General features: G+C 36.6%; 1 protein-coding gene across 1 annotated transcript in view; it reads left to right on the top strand.

The window, feature by feature from the left end:
• Nucleotides 1–13163, top strand: part of VTA1 (vesicle trafficking 1) — a 49347-nt gene extending 36184 nt beyond the window's left edge. The window contains exons 5-8 of the mRNA XM_004587281.3: nucleotides 3562–3670; nucleotides 6439–6615; nucleotides 10509–10589; nucleotides 12065–13163. Of these exons, the coding sequence (XP_004587338.1) occupies nucleotides 3562–3670; nucleotides 6439–6615; nucleotides 10509–10589; nucleotides 12065–12210 (513 nt within the window). The 3' untranslated portion in view covers nucleotides 12211–13163. The remainder of the gene's footprint in view (nucleotides 1–3561; nucleotides 3671–6438; nucleotides 6616–10508; nucleotides 10590–12064) is intronic.
• Nucleotides 13164–13523: the final 360 nt, after the last annotated feature.

Here is a 13523-nt window from a genome sequence, read left to right as displayed (position 1 = left end):
TACTATATAGGGAAAATGGTAGGGGCAGGACAAGAATAGAAGTAAGATGGATTTGGGAGATATTTCAGAGCATGGCCATATTTCAGCATATTTCAGATGAAGGTCAACTCATGATATTTTCTTTTTTAGCTTTTTTAATTTGACATCTTTTTATTATTATCATTATATGATAAAGTTCCATAGGCCCTGAAATTTTGCCCATCCCCTCCCCAACTCCCTCCTCCCTCACCGAGTTTTCCCCCATATCACTCCCACAGCATAGTTCTTAATATACGGTCATATGTCCATCATTGCGGGCATGGACAATGGCAGAGTCCAGCATCCCACTGTCAAGACACAGTAAACGGTTTCAGTGGGAGTCCATCTTTGTCTGGAAGCAGAGATGCAAATGCATTGTATCCTCACATCTGGATATGATAGTCTCCATTACACAGCCACTATACATCCCCCCAAAAGAAAAGCCACAAAACCAAATCAACAACAGGAAGAAAAAAAAAAGAAATTAACAGCACCATGAAGCTAAAGAACATGCCACTGAATAATCAATGTTGCTTAAGAAACAAAAAAGAAAATCAAGCACCTTCCTAAAAAAATGATGCTACTGTATGATCCATAAGTCATTGAAGAATTTAATCAGAAGAAAGTGTTTTGAAGAGACGAAACCAACAAAAAACATCAAAAACAGTTATAGTTTCTGCTGATCCTCACCAGTGACATGTGTCTGCTGCAGGCAACAATTCGATGGATTTTGTCCTTGAATCCCCTCCACCAATCCATGACAACTGATGAGTTTAAGCCGTTTACATTTAGGGTTAACATGAATGTATGATAATTTGGTTCTGTCATTTTAGCAATGGGCTGTTCGTTGATTCAGTCTTGTGCTGTTATTCTACTGGGATGTTCCTCGTATCTGACCCTTGGTTTTGGTGGGTGCCACTCCTTCCATCTGTCAAGAGAACATCTTTAAGTATCCTTTGTAGGGCAGGTTTAGAAGAGGCATATTCTTTTAACTTTTCTTTACTGTGAAAGAATTTTATTTCATTTTCAAAGACAAAGGAGATTTTGTTGGGTACATTATCCTGAGCCGACAATTGTTTGCTTTTCTAAATATGTTGCTCCATTCTCTTCTGGCCTGTAAAGTTTCCTGTGAGATGTCTCCTGTGAGTTTAATTGGCATTCCTTTATATGTCAGTTGATTTTTTTCACGTGCACATTTAAGGATCTTTTCCTTAGGTTCAATTGAAGAGAGCTTGATTATCATGTGTCTTGGTGAAGATCGCTTTTGGTCAACCCTGTTGGGAGTTCTGGACCCCTCCTACATGTTGTTGCCCAATTCTTTCTTTACATTAGGGAAATTTTCCCTTATTATTTCATTAACTACATTTGTAAACCCAGCTTCTCTTTTCTGCACCTTCTGCAACTCCCATAACTCTTATATTCTTGAATACTTTCTTAGCCTGATCCAGCTCTGCTTCCAGCTTTTTGTTTGTTTTTCCCTGGTGACAGGAAATATCTTCCAATTCTGAAATTCTTTCTCCTGCCTCCTTCATTCTATTTTGGAGACTCTGCACTGTACTTTTAATTTGCTCCACTGTATTCTTCATTTCTGATATATCAGCTTTCATTTGATTCATTTCCAGTGTGACATATTAAATTCCTTGACTGCCTGCTTTACGTGCTTCTTGTTGTTGGTTAGAAGTTTTATAACAAATGTTTTGACTTCTGTATCCCCCATTTTCTCATGTATTCCTCAGTTAACTCTGAGCTTGGCATTTTCTCAGTTGAACTGACAAGAGTGGTACAGACTAGGAAATGTTGGCTTTTTTTCCCATTAGAAAATACAGATATATTCAAATTCTCTAGCCTTTTTTGTGATATAATAATATTAAATAAACAGACTAGAAATAAACTGGACTCCACCCACAAGTGAACTAAATTATAAAGAGCTTAAGACTTTGTATGTGACCACGTCCTTTCAGAAGCTTGGTTGGAAAGCAGCACAGGGTATAGTTGAACTTGGGAAAAGGATGCATCAATGTGTAGAGCGAGTTTTTAAAATTGAGTACAAGCATGACTCAGAAGGTTCTGGTTAAAGGACAGGCATTTGGTCTGTCAGTTAAGCTGTCAGTTGAGGCACAGCCTCCTTCCATTATATTGCATGGAATTAACTCCAGCTCCATTCCCAATTACAGCTTCCTAATAGTGAACACCCAAGGAGCAGCTTAAGTAATGACTCAAGTCATTGAGTCCCCACCGCACAGCTATTAGACCTAGATATATTTCCCACCCAGACATGATCCGAGTATGGAGTTTCTGGCTCCTGGCTTTGGTGTGGTCCGCTCTCAGCTGTTGTGGTCTTTTAGGGAGTAAACCAGTAGGTGGAAGATCTCAATATCTTGCCCTTCCTTCCCCTGTCTCTCTACCTTTCAAGTACATAAATTAAAAATGCCTTTAAAAAAGTACTCATTTTTACCCATGAACTCTGTCAAGCCTCTGACTTTAAAGGAAATGTTTGATAAGAATAGGAAAATGACATGGGAGGCAAAATTAGTAATTTGGGTGTTGCTTTTTAAAGACTTCTATGTAGAAGTTGTCTGTACTGGTGTCTGCATTCACATTAAAAGAGTACTCAACTGTCTGTGTGCTGTGATATATATTTAGAATGAATGACCACTTGTGAATCTTTGCAGAAAGCTGCTCCAATTCCAATACAGGTGCTTTCAACATAGTAAAACTGTTTTCTCAAATGCCATTGTTCAGAATAATCACCTAGAAATCGTTACTCTAGCAGACTCTTGCTCAGTAGATCTAAGATAGATATGAATATTATGCATTGCGGGCATGCTCCCAGGTGATATCTAGATGATGATTATGAAGATTAATGGAAAATATGAACTAATAGTTACGGGCTCATCCAAAACTCCAAGAAAATTTACTCTTATTTTTAGATTAATTTTGGTCTCATTTTACAGCATGTATCATAAGTCAATGCATAGAAGAAGAGTCAGCTAGCAAGTTCTTTAACATTTTCAATTCTGCTAGTAACAGCCCAATGTGATATTATTTTCTCCTTTCTAAAAAATGAGTAAGTGGAATCCAGACCTGCTAAATACCTATAAAATCAGGTTTGTCTGGCTGCCATCTATTGTTTGTTTTTACCACTAATTATTTCCTCTTTTTGTTTTTCTAGAACTGTACAGCGTAGTTTCTTTTTCATTGTTGGTGAAAATAACTCAATATCTTATTACCATCTTCTGTATGTTGTTTTTACAATTCCACTAAATTTAGTTCTTCCACAGGGAAGACAACTAGGGATGAATTGTCATTTTTACTGAATGAATACTGTCTTACTTCTGTTGCCAAACTTTCATATGAAAACATAAAGGAAAGAATTGTTTCTTCAGTAAAATGTCTTTTCATGAAGCCCCTCAAGCCTTAAGAAGTGTGTAGATGCCATAATAGAATGGGAAACTTTTTAAATATGAATATTGGTCATCTAAAATACTTGGTTTTCACTTCTTTTGTAATACCTAATGTTGATGTGAGGGTATTCCTTTTTAGAATGTGAAACACAGAAAATATGCAAGGTGGAAGGCCACATATATCCATAACTGTTTGAAGAATGGGGAGACACCTCAAGCAGGCCCTGTTGGAATTGACGAAGATAATGGTATGTATTTGTTCCAAGGGAAATGACTTAGTACTATCATCAGTATTCAGTAGATCATTACTCAAAAATATTAGAGGGAACAGTATAATTTGTTTTCGTCAGATCTAAAATCTAAGAGAAGGGTAAAATTTAAACGTAAGACAGTGAGGTATCAAAACCAAACTGCTGAAAAGTCTGTCCATTTCAGAACAGGGCCTGATACTTCCTGGAGTCAGTCATATTTCATTCCTACCTACCATCACAATCAATATGTAATTTATAAAGCATTTTCAAGCCACAAAGAACACTATGTTTCTTTTGTATGTCTTTTTAATTCATGTATTTCTAAACTCAAATGGTGAAACAAATCCTCTACCTTCCTCTCCTTAGAGGCAGTCATTTTACTCAGCTCAGTTTATCCTTATTAAACGACTTAAATTTAGTTATTTTCTAAATAACTTCTTTTGTAATAACGTTACAATTAGATGACCTGTGAATTTTTGGAGGAGTGTGTTTCAGACTATATTATTCCATACTTAACCCTCCAAAATTCATATCTTTATTTCCTACAAAAGGCATTGTCTCCAGTTTGTTAATCCCAGAAGTGTTCATTCCCACATCAATTCTAAAGTCTAAAGATCAAATCTGTAAACAGCCTCAAAATAGCTTCCTCGAGTAAGTGATAAGAATTGTGGGTACCATTCAGTCTGAGGCAAATTGCCCTCCAGCTGTGAACCTGTGAGTGCAGAGCATTATGTGCTGCTGAAATACAGAATCACAGTTGCTCAGTAGGGATAGGCTGGGTCGACATTCCCGTTTTGAAAGAGAAAAATCAGAAAGGAAAAAAAAAGCATGACACATTCCAAGCAGGGCAAGTTTCATTAGCGGTGAAGTTTTGAAAATAATTCTCTGAGTCAGTGCTCTACTCTCTGGACTCACTGGGGTGGTGATACTACTATTGTTTGTTTTCTGTCCACTGGAGTCCCTGCAGTATTTTTGCTGCTGTGTATTCCCATATAAATTTCTGGCTCTTGCTGAGATGACTAAATCTTTGAATCTCACCCATCATATCTATTATATTGTTGTTCAGTTACATCATTAGTGTTTTCTTCAGACTTTTTGATTTTTGCCAATACGAATGGACTAACCATTTTTCAGATATTCAAGTTCTGACACCTTTTATCTAGTAATCCCGTCTTCACTTTTCTTCCATTTTACTATAAGCAATAATGACTAAGCTGTCCCTTCAGTATTTTGCTGAATCTCTACTAAAAGACACAGTTTGGGGGCATGAATTGTGGCATAAGAAATAAAGCTGGTGCCTCCAGTGCTGGCATCCCATATGGGCACCAGTCCATTCCCGCTGTTCCACTTCTGACCCAGCAGTGTGCTCATGCTTGGGAAAAGCAATGTGGGATGGACCAAATGCTTGGTTTTCTGCTACTCAAATGGAAAACCTGGAAGATGATCTTACCTCTTGGTTTCGCCCTGGCTCAGTCCTGGCCATTGCCACCATCTGGGGAGTGAACCAGCAGATGGAAGATCTCTCTGTCTCTCCCTGAATCTGGGCTTTCACAAATAAATACATATTTTTTAAAAAACATGACCAGTTTTATCTCAGATTTCCACACAGCACTAGAATGTAATTCAGGCAAAATCTTCGCCAGCATATGGATACAAAGTCATCTTTTCCCTAGTTTCCAGTGATGTACCCCCTAATGTAAGACCTCACCAAAATCACCTCGAACAGTTGGATTTTGAGCATATGCTTGAGCCTCTACCCAGTCTTAAAACCACTTCCACATTTTTGGGAATTTATTATAGCAGCACCACACTTCACAGTAACAAAATATGCCTTTTCTTTGGCTTCCAGAAAATATTATATGCTGGGTACCTTACACAGTTTCTCAGTTTTGTGGCCAAACTTCTCAGTTAAGGTATGGCGGAGTTGATTTCTGCTCTGTGCTATTTTTGTAATTTGGAAATGACCACCTTCTTGCTATGCTGGAAAGAAACAAATCTCTTCTTTTTCACAGTTCTAAAATTCTCCAACAGAGGGGAAAATTATTTAAATTAAAATGAGTATAAATGTGTCCACAAGATTTCCTAGCAAAATAACCATCTTTAAGAATATGTAACCTTGTTTTTATTTACAGTTACATGCATAGAATATGTAATGTTATAATCACCAGAAAATGGTATGTTGAAATGAATGGGAGCCAGTAAAATCTATATCCCAAATTTGATTTTTCTTCATTTTTAAATCGCTATGAATTCCAAATAGCTTATATATAATATTAAATGTATGATCAAAATTTAATTTTCTTAAAGTGGTTTTCAAATTTACCTAATAATATGATGTATTTTAAAAATGTGTTTTTCAGAACATACCAAGAGTTATCTTAATGTGAAATTACATTCTTCTACTTTTGTCCACTATACTTTGAACACACATTCATAATAATTTAATAGCAAGTACAAAGTAACTATTGACTAAAAGGCAGCAGTCATAAAATAGAGTTGTTATTTAAAGAAAAATAATTCTGCTTGCAAAGAATTTATGTAATTAAAAAGTGGAAACCTAAAAGAATTGTAATCATAATGTCAGGAACAATTAAATTTTTAATATGGAAAAATGGAAACCATTAAGATAAAACCTCATTAGATTCATGAAATAGAATTGCATATGAAATCTATTATGTGTATACAATAAGAATACTTGGCACTGTGTGCGTATGTGTAGATGTATATTATATATACCTATCATATATGGTATTTCTATGTAATAGATGGTGAAGAAGGTGAAGCTGCTGGAGCAGCCTCCCTGCCCACTCAGCCACCTCAGCCATCCACCTCTTCGGCGTTTGACCCAGGCAGTGTGCCGGCAGGCAACTATAGTGGAATACAGATTCCTCCAGGTGCACATGCTCCAGCCAACACTCCAGCAGAAATGCCTCATAGCACAGGTGGGACACTGCAACCTGACCGCTTCTGGGCTTCCCTGTACAGTTGTAAACTGCACGACTTATTGTATGTGTGTCTTATTAATAATGTTCATGCAGCAAAAAATCTTAAATCATTTGATCCCACTGAAAATATTTAATTCTTTTAATCGAAATTTTAATGTCAGTTGCCTTTTAGGTTTGAGATGTATTTATATGTATCAATTTATAGGTAACTTCATATTTGAGTAATAAGAGTAGGTGCTTTTTTAGTATATCTGGGTTCTGTTTTCTTTTTCTTTATCTTTCATCTTCCCTCAGTTGTTCCAGAGCACTGAGGTTTTGGGATGTGTCAGAATCCCGCTGTAAAAGCAAGGTTGGACTTTTTCTTGCTTCATTCCCTTGGGTCCCTGCCTCTGCCCTCCGTGTCAGCATTCCTGTGCAGAAGTGGAACCTTCAAGCTTATAATCTCAGTAGCAGTGAAGTCACAGACAATAAAAGAAGCCTCAAGTTAGTTTTGTTAACATGACAGACATATGGATTTAAAGAAAAGGAAGAGATGTGTGTTATCTTTACAAGTAAACCTGTACGATTTTAATTATCTTTAGAAATGCTTGATATTTCCAATGTAGAGTAATGTAAGCAAAACTAGCTAATTGAGTGTGTTTGCCTTGGATGATACTGTTTGGTTATATTTGAAAGTTTAACTTTAATCGGGAGTTCAAACACAGTCATTCTCAAAAAAAAGGTCAAGTGAAAATACAACATATTTTTTAATCAAGTAGTATTGATTTTTTACTTCTATCCATTACTAAACCATAAACTTAACTGATAACTCCTTTGGAATAGATTTTCCTCTTTCTTAAATGAAAATAATTGTTTCATGATTATTTTAATTTGTAAAAAACTATAAAAAATTGACTAACAGAAAATTAGTTTTCAGCAAATATGCTTCCTTTCCTTTTATTTTTTTCCCCCTTTTTTTCTATTTATGTGCCAAGGAGAAGACACTTAATGGCAAGTTAATAACTATTTGAAGTCATGCTGTGGCTCAATGAGGTATCACATCTGGAGAAAAGGATGCTCACTTCTCAGAAAGATTACCCAGGGGACATTATTTAAGGCAGGTAGCTGCATAGGTATATATGTATACTTACACAGAAATATTTGCATCTATGTATATTTGTATGAAAGAGGAAATTGCTTTTAGTAGAAAGGCAAAATTAAGTTGATCCACATGAAATTGCTTTTTTATTGAACAACAAACATGATAAAATAGATAATTTCCTGTGTTTAATACATACATACTCATGACATAATGGTAGCTATCAGGAGGCTGTGCGCCATTCAGGAATGCTCAGGCATAAGCAGTTCATTTTGATTCAGTTAACTAAGTATAAGCTTATCTTTGTCTCTTTTTTTTTTCTTCTATGCCCCCCACTCCTCAGAAGGAAGAATAAGTAAGAAAGAACCTTGTAACTTTAGTAGGATGACATACTATCTTGTTAACTTTAAATGGTCACACATGTGGCATCTCAGCAATTATTGCAACCAGTTTATACACTTACAATTGCAGCAATATTAAATATCACTGTCTGTAGTTTAGAGAGTCTGAATAGATTAAATCATTATCCTAAGAGAGCAAACATACTCACTAAAGTCATAAGAGCAGAATTTGCATCCAAATCTCTCTGGCTCAGTTTATTTGCCACTTCTGTTCTTTTTTCAATGAAATAAACTTTATTTCCCTGTAAAATTTATTTTGAATGTTGGACTTTTCAGTTAGCACCTAAATTCTTTTTCCATTATATTTGAAACAGAAAAAAAAAAACAGAATGACATTCATCGTTTATAAATATAGCAGGTGTTTCCCCTCTTACTCACTTTAAAAATGATTTACTTTCTCTCTTATAAAGGTCCAGGATGCAGTTTTATCAAAGGGAAATCCTCAAGATAGCTGAAAGAATAGTATTTACTAATTTACACTTTTTAGTTCTTCCTGAAGAAAAGCCAGCGGAGGGCAAGTGTAGACTGTCCAAGGCAAAGTGTTTGCTCCTTGTGTTTTGCCATGCACACGTCTGACATGGGCAGTAACAGTACACGAGTGTGTTGATTTCTCTTGAAACATTTTTACATGGAATGGAAAATTATTATGGAAAAAGATCTTAATGGCACGTGTAATTAGATTGTGTTAATTCTAATCTTGTCAATGTAAATGTATCTCATCGCATACATAAATCAAAAACTAACCTGCGTTATACACCGTATTTTAATTCTTGTGTTAATCTTTGCTGTTCAGTTGTTGATATTTAAATTTTATTCAGCCCCATTCTCCTATTATGTTACTATTGTTATTTGTGTATTCCTCATGTGTTTTTTTCCAATTTTCTCTGTGCTCTAAATCCTACTTTTTGAGGGTAACCTTTACTTTATATATATGTATATGTGTGTATGTATATACATATATATATATATTTGTTCAGCTTATTTGATAAAGACATAAATCCTTCATCCATTTGATGCCTTCTACTTGTGCCTGCAATACCCAAGCATGGGCTACACATATGATGGCTCAGTACATGGGCCCCTGCCGCTTGCATAAACCTGGATGGAGTTCCAGGCTCCTCACATCAAGCCTGGCTATCTTGGTTGTTGCAGGCATTTGCAGGCAATGAACCAGTGAATGAACATGGCTGGATCTGTGTATGGTGTGTGTGTGTCCCACCCCCTTTACTTTTCCTTCTCCCTTTCCTTTCTTCACCTCTCTCCTTCTTTGTCGCACTGCCTTTCAAACAAATAGATAAACCTTTAAACATATATGCAATCTTAAAAGCAAAGGTGAAGGCTCAGGGTGAGGAGTTCCTGCCACCCACCCTGACATCTGGATGGAGCTCTGGCTCCTGCTTAGGGCCTACTCAAGTCATCACCAGCATAAGGGCACTGGACAGCACATAGAACCTATGCTCCTTCCTCTCACTGTGTCTCATGCTGTGTCTCTTTCAAGTTAAGAAACACAGAAATTGGAAAATTTTGGCTGTATAATTTGAAATTTCATGTGCAATTAAAATGGAACTCATTCTATAAGCTAAATTACCACTTCCCAAAGTAATTTTATTGGCTAAGAACTTAAAGAGTGGAAAGAGAGATTATCTGTACAGACATTGCTAACTTTTAATTAAGAAAAAAATTGAAATATCAATTGTGAGGAATAAAACACAAAGTAGGAAATGTGTGGTCAAAATATGCATGTAATACTATCTCCTTTTTCAGGAGCAGAGGACCTCAAAATTGGGTTGTTTGTCATGTGTGAAAAATGTAGTAACAAAACAAGCTGAGCAGCAACAGCCAAACTCTTCGGTAGCCAGCAGGTGGAGAATGAGGAATCTAGTTGGCAAGTCAACCTGTCAGCTGCTGGAGGCTGCAGGCATGGAAGCAGAATGAGGGGCAGGGCAGGAATCTGCTAATAAATGAGGGCAATGTTTATAGCTTTTCTAGGATGGAGTCTTAATTCTTGAAATTCAGACACTTCCTTCTTTTTCTGCCTTTTTTGTCCCCTCTGCTGGCTGTAGTGGTGATCTTTAACTGTCATGAACCACCAGTGGTAGTGCTTTTTAGCATAGAAATGAGATGTTCGAGAAGCTGAGGTCACGTGGGCAGCCATCTTGGGTCTCATTTAAGCCACTTGCCTAGGAACGACTTCTGCCTTGAACAGAAATGATGATAGGGTGGTAGTAGAACCTCAGGCGTGTAACATATGACTGCATAGCCTACATGTCTTGTGTGGCAGCCTCTACATTATAAAGTTTTATCCGGGAAAACAAGTGATGAAATTCCTTCTTGATTCTTTAAAGTTCTTGCCTAGCATATATTTGAGAAGTATGCTACGTAATGCCCGTGTATTGTTTTCTGATTTGCAGGTGTAACAAGTAATACTATCCAGCCTACTCCACAGACTATTCCAACCATTGATCCTGCACTTTTCAACACAATTTCCCAGGGTAAGTTGGCCTACTATTTTGTGATTTTTTTTCTTCAGACTGGGTATTGTTATTTTTATGTCTTTTTATTTTTAAAAATTTTTTTAGATAATGTTTAAATAATTGATCAGGATGGGATGGATCAAAGGTCTGGGGAAAGTGGGTGTGATTATTGTTTCCAAGTTTTCCATTTCTTTTTACTATATCTGGGGGGAGGCAGGAGACCAGGAGAAAGGCCGCACCCAGCCTCCCAGCCGCCCCAGAAGGAAAAACTTCCCTGGGATGGGAAATGGCCAGCAGTATCGAGCCAAGCTCCTGATGTCACGTACACTCCAACAGTTCTGCCCAGGTGGTTTTATAGTTCTAAAATGTTGTCGATCTCACCGATCCAAAGATGAAGGAACACTTTGAGTGTCCATTGGCTGACATGGTCCACCTTAGAGTCTCCGTTTGTTGGCAGCAAAATACTGGACAAATGGAAACTCTATGATGGACTATGTCAATCAATGGATTCTTCAACAGCCTCATCATGCCTGGACTGGCAAGCTTGGCAGCGATTCAGAACTGGTGAACTATCAAAACCACTTGAACAAGGATCTCAGAGCATGCCCCACATCGGGGACCTGGGATGGGTGGGAGACTGGGTGGGGCTCCTCCCTCAATATTCCCTTTACCTCGGATATATGAAGGAAACAATATGGAAATAATAGTCTTACCCACTTTCCTATAGCCCTTGTACCTTTTTACCCTAATTAACAATGTAAAGATTGTCAAAAATATTTAAAAAAATGGTTATTTCTAACTAACATTGTTAGTTTTCAACTCTTTCTTTCAAAGTATGTATTCAAATATATTTGTATGTGAGATTTAGTTAAATACTGTTGCTTTTTTTGTATTCAAATTATTTAATTGGGCACATGCATAAATTTGTGTGAAGTTTTACTTATTTCATTGTATATTTTAGTATTATAAAATGTTGAAATATTAATAAACCTTAAAAATTTTCTTACATAGTGGAGCAAAAATGCGAAATATTTTCAGCATATAAAAATTAAATAACTTGTAACTTTTAACATAAACCTTTTTATTCATCTTTTTATCCTAAGGGTTGCATTTATATTGCAACTCAAGTAAGGGCTGAACCATTTAGTCTGTGTGTATTATTCCATGAAGAGAGTCTGTGACTGGCATAAATCCCAAGCCACTGCTCTTGTTTTCATACAAGTAATTTTTTATTGCTATTAATTTGTTGAAATAGAAAAGATAGTTTATTGCTCTTGAAGGAAAATCTTACTCATATAAATTATTATGTCTTGACGTCTTATGCTTGTATTAGTAATAAAATATAAAAGAGAAAATATCAAAATGCGTAGGAAATTGAAAAATCCTGTGTTTTTATGAACCTTAAGTATTTTCTCTAATCTTGAGTGTAAGCGTTTACCTAACATAATGCTGTCTGTAGGTCTATACATATTATAATTCGTCTCTTTTTCTAGGCGATACCCGCCTCACCCCTGAGGACTTTGCCAGAGCTCAGAAGTACTGCAAGTACGCAGGCAGTGCTTTGCAGTATGAAGATGTAAGCACTGCCGTGGAGAACCTGCAGAAAGCCCTCAGGCTCCTGACGACGGGCAGAGAATGAAGCCTGGCACAGCAGATCCAAGCGTTTTTACCATAAGGGACTAACAGTCTCTCTCTCTCTCTCTTCAGCCTATCTGGAGTACAGTTTTAAGAAAGACTTCAGTTGCTTTGAATTTGACAGTGAATATTGTGTCAGATTCGTTTTGAAGCATTCATCTGCAGTTCAACCAGTTTTTATTGTCTACTTAGTGGATCCAGTAATGGCTGGTTAATATTAGGGCTGATATTAGCAAGAACCTCAAAATACCCTTTGAATCCTGTTTCAAAAGGTGAAAACACCCTTCCAGGAAATACATATGGGAAATAAGCTTTTTGAATTTACATACCCTGAGGGAATTTTTTTAGAATACATAATGTTTGGATAAACGGATCGTAATACTTTGCTATAATATTCTAAATTGGATAAAGATTCCAGAATAGTCTACATAAGAGATTTTTTTGTTTTCTTCAAGATATAAAACAAATGAATGTCCTAAACTGTTAGATTAACCAAAAAACATTGTGTTCAAAAGTCAATTTATTCATCAGATATAACTACATAAAAGTTTAAAATTCATTGAAGGAATAATAATCTGATAAAGAGGTAGAGTGGCTTCCAGGCCTAATAACATTAAAAGAATAATGTTGGTTTCCCAGATGTCTTTCCTTATCCACTGAAGCTTAAGGTGAGCTGGTATTTGCTGCATCAGCAGTCTAGCTGCATGTCTTAGGGAGAGAAAGCATGTCCATAGGGATGCCTGGACACTTGGTGCTTTAAGCTGAGGTTCTCCTCTGCTGCTGCGTCGGATCCATAGAGTGCACAGCTGCCACTGAGCGAGAGGATGGACAGGCCTTTAGATTCTCAGTTGTTCAATTCATAAATGTGTGAGAAACGATGGACTCACCATGTCACCTGCATTTGTGTTGTGTAAAAATAAATAAATAAATACAAGGATTCTTTTTTTGTTCAAACTTGTTACAGAGCCAAATGTCTATTTTGATTTGCATGGTAAAATTGTCAGTATTTTATGTCAGTGTCATTAAGAAAATATAAAGTTCTGTAATAAGAAAGAATTTTTTAAACAGAGGTAAATGAGGCGACTTACCCTGGGTGTATCTGGTTCCTGTCATTCATGCCACTGAGATTGGAATCCTTTACCATAGGGGCCAGCAACCAATTGTCTGGCCACATGTTCTGTGACGTTTCATTGGAATAGAATCATACCCATTTGCTTATATTTTATCCATCATTACTTTCCCCAATGGCAGAATTGTGTCTTGCAAGTCTAAAATACTGTCTGGCCCTTTAAGGAAATGTTTACTAACATTTCCTTA

This window comes from Ochotona princeps, chromosome 1 (assembly GCF_030435755.1).
Source record: "Ochotona princeps isolate mOchPri1 chromosome 1, mOchPri1.hap1, whole genome shotgun sequence".
Classification (NCBI taxonomy): domain Eukaryota; kingdom Metazoa; phylum Chordata; class Mammalia; order Lagomorpha; family Ochotonidae; genus Ochotona; species Ochotona princeps.
Note: the sequence above shows the minus strand (reverse complement) of the source record. Positions and strands in the feature narration are given on the sequence as shown.